This window comes from Ostrinia furnacalis, unplaced genomic scaffold (genome assembly GCF_004193835.3).
Source record: "Ostrinia furnacalis isolate ACB-3 unplaced genomic scaffold, ASM419383v2 OfSCF2997, whole genome shotgun sequence".
NCBI classification, from domain to species: domain Eukaryota; kingdom Metazoa; phylum Arthropoda; class Insecta; order Lepidoptera; family Crambidae; genus Ostrinia; species Ostrinia furnacalis.
In genome coordinates this window covers 593,187-604,866 of record NW_021133236.1, presented here as the reverse complement: position 1 = coordinate 604,866, position 11,680 = coordinate 593,187, and the positions used below count along the sequence as shown (strand labels likewise).

Here is an 11,680-nt window from a genome sequence, read left to right as displayed (position 1 = left end):
TGAACTATAGATCAATGTACGTGCGAAAGTAGTATCTTTTGTCAGTATTGCATGAAAATTAATGTAGTGTTAATAAAAAAATAAATGTTATTTTTTGAAATTTCCTGTGTTTTAATAATAAAGAATACCTAACACACTATTTCAGAAGTAATGATTGTTAGCTAAGTCACAAAACCATGAGATATATTTTTTTGTTTTTTGCCCCAGGAATTAACATTACATCTTTAGGTGTCTTTAGTCTTCACACACAGACAAAGTCAAGAGAGATGGGCGTTGTTTTACTAATGTATTATTTACCCTGTATTATAATATAATTATATTATGACCATACATTTGTGACTAAAGGACTACCTATCTAATAGTTAGCTCTCTAATAACTCTTGAATGTATCAGATCTACCCTGATACTGTAATAAAAGGCACTGGTAGTGACATAGGTCTGTAAGAAACATAAATAAAGGACTAGATCAACAGATACCTAAAATGGTGAGTAAAAAGTAAAAAAAGATATCTCTAAACTGTATTTATTTTATGGTAAATGACAACATCTACTTATGTGTTAGGTATTGAACAAGTTACATCAGCTGTATTCAATTTAGATAGATACTTCACTTCGTTTGGTCGGACAGTGGGCCGTGGCGTCTCTCCCAGATCATGCGGTGTTTCTGCTTCATGTATGCCTTACGAGCATCACCATAGGCTCCTAGGTCACCATCTGTAACAAATTAATTATTGGTCAGTTTCTATCAAGATAAGTTGGAATATAATGGTGAGAAAAAGAAAAGGGATGTAATGGAAGAAATATTACAATTCATAATTTTATTTGAGTGTCCACAGCATGGCTTATTCCACTATTCCCCGTTGACAATCCCCGTTAATGGGCAATAGTGAACAAAAAGTTCACTAATTCCCGTTGACGGGGATTGTCAATGGGGAATAGTGGAATAAGCCCACAGCATGTTGGCTAAACTTAAAGTTGGAAAATAGGTGGTTGATCCCAGTATGACTATGACAGTATAAGCTAGAATTAACTTGATTGTTATTACACAAAATATTGTGTATAAATGTGAATAATTGAGGATTAGAAGACATTCAAAACATTGCAACTTACATTTAATAAACCAAGCTTCTTCAGCATCCTTGTATTTTTCCCACAGAGGTTTGCAAACTGTGTTCTGGTCAGGGGTCTCATACAACATACAATCTTCAAAGCGTTGACGTATAATGCCCAGAATTTCAGAATCAACAGCTCTGAAATCAATAAAAGTTAATTTATTATAAAAGAAGTATTATTCAGTATTCTATTCAATGACGGTTTTTATGTCTACACGTAGATAATTCGATCAGAAACTTTTAACTAAAGCGTAACTAACCTATCACGTTTGAACTGAGCATTGGCCTCGAAGTCACATACGACATCGTCGGTGTAGCACTGGTCGATTGTTGGCACACGGCGGTACTGCTTGTGATACCAGGGATATTTCTTCTGATTCGGCTCCACTATCCTCTCTGAAGCAAAACAAAACCATTCCAATAACACTGGCTTACATAACAACACCGATTCTTAAAAATTATTATCTCACCTCGGAACCATGTTACAGGCGAATCAATGGTGTTATAAACAGCGCTTGCAAACGCTCTAAATAGGTTATCATCGGGTTCATTTTCTTTTACCATTTTATGATTCTAAAATAAATAAATCCACTAAAATTCTTCGCAAAAGTGGTGCTCTTTTTGCTCAGAGACAGCTGTCAATTTTGACGTAAGGACGTTGACTTTTTGTTTTTTAATTGTAAGACTATGCTATGGAGTATTAAAATATAATAGATTTGTAGGGAAATAAAATTTTGATTTTTTATTCTTCTTATTAATACAATAGCAACTTCGCGGCGCCTTTTCACTTTCAGCAGCAGCAGCAGTAAACGAAAACTGGAAAACTACATCACAGCAGCTGCAAACCCAGAGGGGGTGCCTGCAGACAGACGGAGTAACATTCAATTTTGATTTGAGATGTAATTGCATTGCTAACTTCCCAAGGCGAATAAAATATTTAAGTCGTAAACTAAAGCGACTATTATGATATTACTATTAAATTCCATTTACATAATAAACAGGCATTGATATAACTCAATGTAAACAGGCTGGAATTTTTTACCACCTGAAAAAATTACCTGTCTACTTTTATTTATGGATTGCAATCCAGCGGTGTTTTCAATCCAGCTGGATTCTTGCTGGATTGACCTGAATCCAGCTGGATCCAGCGCGGATCCAGCAAAATGTGGAACGCAAATAAAATGACGACATTTTTAAGACTTTTTTTTTATTAAGTAACTAGTTTTCCGCCCACGGCTTCGCCCGCGTGAAAAAAGAGCTATTTTTAGGGTTTTCCCACTCATTGTTCGAATTTTTCTCGCCGTAAAAACCATCCTTGGACTTCAATGAACATTTAAAAAAATTGGTCCAGACGTTGTTGAGGTCTGCGCTTACCAACACATTTTGCGATTCATTACTGAGAATGCCCTTTCGGTTTCCACACTGGTCGGTTTTAGGATCATTAAATAGTGAATAGTAGAATGACCACGACAACTCTGCCACGAGCGTAACGAATAAGAAGTCATACACCATAGCAGCGTCGGACTGGCCATACAGTCGGGGTGGCATTTGCCAGCCGGGCCCCAGCCTGCGCGGGCCCCCCACGGCCTGGGTTGCGGGGCATGCGGCAACCGTAGCACAGGGGGCCCGCGCAGCGTGGCCCCTGTGCTACGGTTGCCCGCTTGCATGTCTCGGAAACTGTGCGTCGTACAAAAAAATTGTAAAGTCATAATTTGTAGAAAATTGCTTTGCCTACAAATCTGTACCCCCAGTGAAAACGGAGTTAAGTCGAAAATGGTGATTTTTGGGAAATCGCATTTGAAGTTAAAAAAAATCCTGCTTCGTCGCTATTAGAGATAACTTGGTGAAATATTTTTTAGGTGAAAGGTAATGTTAGATATAATTAGGCAGTGTGCCAGTTTGGGAAATATAGCATGTAGTTTTTTCGAAATTAAATAAAAACCCAGTTATATCGCCATGCACGGCAACTTTACATTCGTGTAAAGTGATGTAATGGGACATAAATCATTTTACACCACACTTTTTGAGCAGACGGGGGCCCCTTCCGTCGTGGGGCCCTGGGCACGTGCCCAAAGTGCCCAGTGGGAAAGAGGGGCCTGTGTAAACATATTTGTAGGCAAAACAATTTGCTACAAATTATGACACAGCGAATTTTTGTAAGACGCTTAAAAAAGTGTTTTCACCCCTTTTTTCAAGATGGCCGTTGGGGGACAAGGGTGGCGACCCCAAAAACTTGAGGTTAAGCTTCTATTGACCACATTGACCCACACATATCCCAAAAATAAAATTGCGTTCTCTAATAAATGCAATACTCGGAAAATTGCCGGAAATGATGGGAAATTTTTTTAGTCCGTAATGTTTAATATAAAAAAATATTGGACACATATATTTTTATTTGTCAATCTAACAAATAATTACATAGTTATGGTGCGTTGAAGTTGCGCACGACGTCACAACGTGCGGCATTTTTAAGCAAGCGTTGACGTCACGGGCCTCTTCTTATGAACTTTGGGGCGCTTTATCTCTTTAAATTTTCATTAGTTTGAAAAAGTGAAAAATACGTGTATTTTTTTATAAGTTAACTGACGGACTAATTAAAACTCTTGCTTTTTGACCCAGGCAACATCCCCATTCTCACAATTTCATTCACGCATGTGACTTGTGAGAGACGATTTTCAGCATTAAAGCGCATTAAAACGAGACTTCGTTCTCTACTGGGGTAAGAACTGTTAGATTCGTTAATTATACAGTGTGAGTCACGATAAAGTGTACATATGAAATTAGTTGAAACTAGAAAAAAATATAAAAAATTAAATAAAAATCTCAAAAAAATTTTGACCTGTTTTTTGTCGATAAAAATAGATCTAGTTTCACCTAATTTCATATGTGCACTTTATCGTAACTCACACTGTATTAAATACAGAATCGGATCTAATCAAGGATTACGAAAACAGCAGCTTTTACGATCGAGTCATTAACAGCTTAGCTGAAAGTTCTCCTGTTTTAAAAAAATGTTGATTGGCTAGCTTTATATTATTATTTGTTATTAGTAAATACCTACTTATTATTTTACTTTATTTTAGTATTGTAATAATTTTTTTACAGTTTGTTTATCTCAGTATTTTTCGATAGTATCCCATCACCATGATCTAGTCTCGGGCCTCGGGATTGCTATCAGCCACCCGGGCCCTTCCGGCCCAGTCCGACCCTGCTGACCATAGATAAATGTTAACCTCGCACTCGTTCGGTCTCATATACGCTCATTTCTTTTTTCAGTACCTTTTCGTAATCTAATTGACCACTTGGCTTTGGCTTTTGTTTATTAAAGTTCTCCTTCTCTCTTTTAAGTTCCATCTCAAGCTCTTGCCTTGAAGTCATTTTACGTACCAGTAACTTCGGAGAGGCGCCGTTCAACGCACAAAACAACAGAACGGCAACGTCACCGCGCCGTTTTGAAAATGGCGGCAATTCGAAACTAAGCAATAGAAAATTATACGTTTGCGGACCCGCATCGCTGGATCCAGCATGTTTAAAAAGGCGCTGGATCCAGCTGGATTGCTGTATGCTGGATCCAGCAATTGCAATCCCTACTTTTATTGCATCGGTTGGGTAAAAGCATGCAATCTATTCTAACAAACTTGATAAATCAAATTATTGAAAGGAAAACCATGAAATTTAAAATTTTATTATTTTATTGATTTAAAATAGACGGTACGGTATGGTAGTGAATTTTCGAAAATTTTCTCTTTTCAAAATAAAACAATGTTTCCTTTGAGTAAAATTGTACCTTACAGTATTTTACTATTTATTAGTATTTTCCCTTTTAAATTCCACCCTATTTATTGTGTATTCTTAAGTTCTTTAGACAAAAAATCTTACTGTGTCCGCCCGACAAGAGAAATCGATTTTTTTCAAATTACAAAAACTGTTTTTCTATAAGTCTCTCGATGTGCTGTTTGTTGAATTGGTTCATAACGAACTACCTACTATGCCAGAGGTCGCGGGTTCGATATCGATACCCGATTTCCATAGTAGATACAAGCTTCTTTAAAGCTTTGCTTGGTTTGGGACTAGGGTTGCCAGGTCCAAAATCATAAAAGCCGGACTTTGTGCTTCATTTGGCCGGACATTTTACCCTAAAAGCCGGACATGTGAATGTGCAATTAGTGTCAGCTCATGAGTGAGTACTATCATCATCGGTTGCTAACCAACATCCTGATGCGTGCGCTTCATAATTATGATTATGTGGCTCGACTTTCGCCTGGCGCGGCAACCAAATAAAAAGCCTAACAAAAGCCGGACAGGCCGGACAAGGCAATATTTGGCCGGACAAGACCCTAAAAAGCCAAACATGTCCGGCTAAAGCCGGACGCCTGGCAACCCTATTTGGGACTAGATTGACTTGGTTAGATGGCGCATTATAAAAAGTGTTCAAGGATATTTATTTATTTTATGCTGTCTACTATCGATAGTCATAATAAAATTATACTTGTTTGAAGGGAGGGTATAGTGTTTATGTTGCTATTGCCTGTTAGTTCTCGTTGTGTTGCATACGCGTTCATATAAACGTGAGCTTTATTTACTGAGATGCGCTGCAGTGGCAAAGAAGGATGTTGACTGCATTACAGAGACGAGGGTAGAGTAGTAGCACAATTGTTTGATAATTTTGTAAATGTAGATCTTATTTCATTTACATAATAATTGAAAGAAATATTGTCGTAAGAGGTCTTTTAAGAAGTTTCCTGTTGGCCATCGGACGGCTAAACTTTGACTACAGGCAGAGTTGATGTTGTGTGACAGGACAGGATTTCAAGCCTCAAGTCATTGAACGGAGGGCGGGCGGCTAGGGCGCATGCGCGCAGGACCCCGAGTTGCCAGTCAATAGGGGTTCGGTTGTTGTGGTGGAAATTGTGAAAACATTGGCTTACATTCAAAACAGTCCACCACAAAAATACTTCATTAACCTACCGCGTTTCGTCCGCTAATGTTTATATCGTAAGATTTTAGTCCAAATTATGGAGTACTCACCAATTTAATAATTTAGGACATATAGGGTAGTTGACGCTTACTAATTTTCTACACGATGTGAGACAAATCTAAGCCTCAGTACGCGTGTATTTACGGCGACAAAATGTGTGTGTTTGCCTCGTTTAGCCGCATTGATAACACGGTTGCATGAATGGAGTAACGGTGAATCAGTGCAGTGTAAATAAAGTTCGCCTTGAACTTGCAACCCAGTTAGTTGATTTCTGTCAGTCGTCCATTGCGCGTCACGTCAGTCGGGGATCTGTCGTGCGGAATGCGGATCGCTAGCAGCAGTATGGCGCGGGCCTGGTGACAGCCTCAGTCAGTCGCGTGGCGCGAGGGCGGCCGCGAGGTGCTCATGCGAGAGAGGCGCCGGCACGATGAGGTGGCGGGCGCGCGCGGGCCCCTACCGCGCCAAAGAGCGCGCCAACATCAGCTTCTTCATATTCATCATGTTCTTCGCTGTCTGCGGCGTGATAGTCCTCACGCAGCTCCTGCTCCTCGAGAGGCCTAACGCCGCCGGCTCGTCCCGCTCCCGGTACAACGAGGAACTCCAGGTTAGTGCCAAATTTGACGATGCGCAGTCGGTCGTAAATCATGTTTACAATTTTATCTACCGTTTTCTTTGTTTGTGTATACTCAAATGATTAGACCAACAAACGGAGATAGCTAAAATACTTACTAATCATAATATTGACATTACATAGCTACTGTGTTTGCTTGAAATACAGGAAGATTTCCAGTTTCCCACGTTTATCTTAAATACACGTTTGTAGAGGTTCTAATGGCATGTTGGTAGCCAAACCTTTTGTGAGGTTTTATTATGTAAATTGAATTGATGTGATCAGTGTAAAAATAGATCGGGAAATTGTCGCACGAGATTGTTATTTTACGTGAAACTCTATTGACTCAGAGCAAAAACACTTGGAATGGATGAGGTGATTGTCCCGCTAATATAAATTTATGTAACACTCAAGTTGCTACCGAATTAACGTAGATAACGTATCAAGAAAAGATAAACGAAGCAAGAGCGAGGGAAGACGACGAGTTAAAGCTCATCGAAGATAAGAACGTTAATTGCCCTCAATAAATACCGAGTGCTTTTGGAGTGATACCGATACATGATAATGTTAATATCCGTATACGTAGGTACCTATTTACATCGTTAATACTCTCTAAATGATCATCAAGTAAAAATGTGCTCATTATGTTTACGTCTATTCGTATTCCAAAGATGGTTTGTATTGGCCTGAACAAAAGATTACAGCTTCGTCATCTTTTCATCATTAAACTGAAATTTGTCACAGTCACACTGCATTCATACCAATTATGATTCTTACCACTGTTTTAATACTTACGTATTCAAGTTCTCAAATAACCTGGATAAGATTACTTTTTAAATCGGTAAATATTTTCGAAAAAGCGGATTAGCGGACTTAAATATTGGATAAGGAAGAAACAACAGGATAGACGCCATGCATTCGATTGTTTAGGAAATATGGTTGGTGCATATTTCAGTTTATAATTGAATCATAGATACAACCAACAGGTAAGTATCCCCAGAATAACAGACATTTGACATTATAGGTTTCTTTGAACGTGACCTTTTAAATCAGCTGTGGCCGGTGGCTCTAGCTTGATAAGCAAAGAATAGCGATTTTTTAACCATTGACTTTTGCACCCTCTATCTCGAAATTTTCTTATTACTATCACATTTCGTTTCATTTCGTGTTTTGGATAGAGTGCGCCATTTTCCTAGACCGTAGAGCGATTGCTCCTTTCGCTTGCCTAGCTCTATCGTAGAGCTAACTTGTGAATTAATTATTAGCGGCGATGGAATCGACTATACGTCCCTGAAATGGATACATTGCAAGCTGCATTTCTTTGATTTGCATTACGGATTTGGACTATTTCGGAAGACGAATTCCATGTTTTACTATCCTTTTCAAAATACTGTCATGATTAAGAGCGATGATGTTCAGAATTGAGGCTAGGCACTACACAAAATGTACATCTATATACTTAGACCCTAAAAGAAAACAAAAACTGGTTGCTAATTTTGTATTTATACTATGTCGCATGTGCTGCTATGTAATCTACACTACAGGTCTGTAAAGTGAGATATGAATACCTAAATATACCTAACGTATTGTTTAATTAGCATAAATAATTCACAACAATCCATTTATCGCTAATTAAGTAGTCTCTACGTGATTCACGGACGCTATGCATTATGTAAATAACTATGACTGGACAGCTTTAACCCTCGCTGTACGAGGTGGGGTGTGACACACCCCAGGCCTTTAAAATACGCCATAATTTAAAAAATTTGCAAGTACTAAATTTGAAATTCTCAGTAGCTGGAATTATGGCGCTGCTGCTTCGATCAGCGTTACAATATCAGTCCAGCGGTGAATACCAACTGAGTTACATGCCTTTAAAGTGCGTGTGGGTGTCACACACCCCACCTGGTACGGGACGTTGTTAAAAAAGTTAAAAAATAATATAACAGTTTTGGTATAATTTATATATTTTTAGCTTTGTTAATTGAATAAAATTCAATACAAATAATATTTTTCGTGATGTTCACGGAATCTGAAATTTTCAAGCACTTTTAGTCAAATGAGATTACTTTTAGTGCGAATCTGGAAGTTTAGTACTGAGATCCGAAGATCTATGTGAACATACACTTATGGGCTACAATTTATACTTGGTGATACAATTTATGGGTTACTGAAATGGAATAGCCCATTTTATGCATTGAGCATACTCATTTTCTTTCATCAGAATTGTAGTAAATTGAAAACCTATAATCAAAATAAATTTATACCCTTCCAGTTTTTAATTTACTTTTCAATTATAAGTAAATATCTTGTACTTTGTTAAATAAAACGGTTGTCATAATTAAAGGCACTAATTAAAAATTATACATAAGAAACTGATTCCTCAATTACAAGACCAACAGAAATTGTGTCTTTTTGTTATTGTTGATAAAAATGTTATAATACACATTTTCAGCTCAGAGCTTTTCTTACACCTAATTAGCATACGTAAATAATCAATATTAAATATGAAATTCCACCAAAAGAAATGTTCAATACAAATTTTATCACTTTGTATATTGGGGTATGTCATACCCCACCTGGTACGGGACGTAACTTTTAGTCACCTCGTACACTGAGGGTTAAGGTTTAAATTGTTCATACGCGCACATCGAACTACAGATAATGGAGGGAAACTTGGGATACACTGGACATGGATCGGCGAACGTGGGCGAACAATGTTCGCAAGCAATGTTCAATTCTAATCGACTCCTGGATTTTAATATCTCCATAACGAGCAGCTGTATCAAGTAACTTCAATTATTAGCTGTCTCGAATTACATCCAATTTCACAGTCCACCATTTTATTTCTACATACCGAAAACCTACAAGATACTTTCATAAAATTATATCTTCCTTTAAGAATTTATATGTTAAGCCGTTTTATGAGTTCCTAAAATATAATACAGCTCGGGGTATTTTCCAGGGACTAATAATCTATACTTATAATAAATCTGTAGAGAGGTCAATTCTGTACATGAAATATATTTTCAAAATAACTATCAGGGGGTGATTAGTGATCGATACTGATGCCAAAAATGCAATCAGTAAAATTTTTGTCTGTCTGTCTGTCTGTCTGTCTGTCTGTCTGTCTGTCTGTCTGTATGTTCCTTATAGAAACAAAAACTACTCGACGGATTTTAACGAAACTTGGTACAATTATTCTTCATACTCCTGGGCAGGTTATAGGATACTTAGGAATTCCCACGGGAACGGGAATCAGCGGGAAAATCCTTTTGTATGAAAAATCTAAACCGCTTAAGTTAGACGCTTGAAATTTGGCATGCAGGTACCTCAGTAAACTTAAAGCTTAGTTACAACAGGATATTGCAAAATTCCCTCGGGAACGGGAGTTAGCGGGAAAAAACATTTGTATGAAAAATCTAAACCGCGTAAGATAGACGCTTAAAATTAGGCATGCAGGTACCTTAGTAAACTTAAAGCTTAATTACAACAGGATATTGCAAAATTCCCACGGGAACGGGAGTTAGCGGAAAAAAATATTTGTATGAAAAAATCTGAACCGCGTAAGAAGGGGGGGTAAAACGAGATCCACGCGTACGAAGTCGCGGGCGGCCGCTAGTAAATGATAATAATGGAAAAGCTAGACGAAAACGAAAGAGCGACGTCGCCGCCACAAAATGGCTCGGCTGAATCCTTTGACAAGTTTATACCTGGATATAAAAGTTGATATTTGATGAAACATGACTATTATAATAATATTTTGTTCTGAAAATTGACATAAAAATAAAAATACAGCTAGAAATCTTTTAGAACCTATAGAGTCCAAAATGGGCTTTTATAATGTAATACATACATAATGTCTATACTTATTTTTATTTCTTACATTTAATGAGCATAGCATAGAATAGCATATCTTTGCTGTGCCGTGTGTGCACGGTTGCGGAAAAGTTGTATCTGTAGTTGCTACTAATTGTAGTCGACATCACATTAGTCTAGTCATTTAGTACAAAATAATGGCTTTACCTGGAAAGTTTTCCGAAATCTGAAATCTGCTACTAGGCAGTATTTTTCCAATATGGCGGCGAAAGCGGCAACCATACGAGGTCGCAAAGTTGAAATTCGTAAAGAGCACATCTATAAAATACCAAATTTCATTACTCCCGGAAAACTTTCCAGGTAAAACTAATGACTGGACTACATCACCTATACATTTTTGTTGTAAAAGATCAGCTATTACAACTACATGACATAATACAGAGCCTTAATGTCCCAGTCCAAAGCCACAGAAAACTTTGGGCAGCCCAATTAGGTTGTCTGGTATATGAATCAAAACCACATGACGTCATTGTTCCCTTGTCCTTCATCGTAAGTAGCTTTTTATGTTTGCGAAAGTAATGCTCACATTATCCTTTAGTTAATAGGTACCTCTAGACTGCGTGAGTTATGTACCTACCCTTAATTACGGTAGTGCGTGCCGCTAGCTGTGATCATGTGCCAGTAAAAGTTGTGTTAACAAAACACTAAAAATATCACGATAGTCGATACTAGACACCGATTTTCAATATACCTAGACCTAGATTCAGTTCTTATTTCAACATTGAATATCTTTAATTCCTGTTCGTCGACTATGTTTCATATTACTTCATCATTATCAGGTCAAGTCTCCAGGAGGACGACTCTCTCTAATGAACCAGAGGATTTGCACTTAGCACACTAGGTAGGCTCAATTTTCCAGAATTTTCCAAATTCTTCATCTACTATGAGTAGAAATTCTACCTTTGACAGAAATCATAAATAAAAATTGTTTGCAAGAAAGGTGGGCTTAGTAACTATTGAAAATAACCTCTTGATCTAAATCACTGATTCGTAAAAATTCAAGAATAGATTCTCCGTTTTTTGTCCGGGATAAGAACTTGGAAGAACTCTTGTTCGTTGAAGGGGAAGAATCATTAATCAAGTCAGACTAGTCCATATATG

The 11,680-nt window shown here is 37.7% G+C and overlaps 2 protein-coding genes across 2 annotated transcripts in view; one reads left to right on the top strand and one right to left on the bottom strand.

Moving 5' to 3' along the window:
- Positions 1-509: 509 nt before the first annotated feature.
- ND-PDSW (NADH dehydrogenase (ubiquinone) PDSW subunit) lies at positions 510-1,762 on the bottom strand. The gene is made up of 4 exons (XM_028310239.1): positions 1,583-1,762; positions 1,373-1,508; positions 1,111-1,250; positions 510-714 (listed from the first exon to the last, which is right to left on the bottom strand). Exons 1-4 carry the CDS (start codon positions 1,674-1,676, stop codon positions 608-610), a joined length of 477 nt encoding a protein of 158 aa, XP_028166040.1. The 5' UTR covers positions 1,677-1,762; the 3' UTR covers positions 510-607.
- Positions 1,763-6,339: 4,577 nt separating this feature from the next.
- The window catches only part of LOC114356902 (uncharacterized), a 63,782-nt gene continuing 58,441 nt past the window's right edge, over positions 6,340-11,680 (top strand). The window contains exon 1 of the mRNA XM_028310287.1: positions 6,340-6,694. Coding sequence (XP_028166088.1) covers positions 6,518-6,694 — 177 coding nt within the window. The 5' untranslated portion in view covers positions 6,340-6,517. The remainder of the gene's footprint in view (positions 6,695-11,680) is intronic.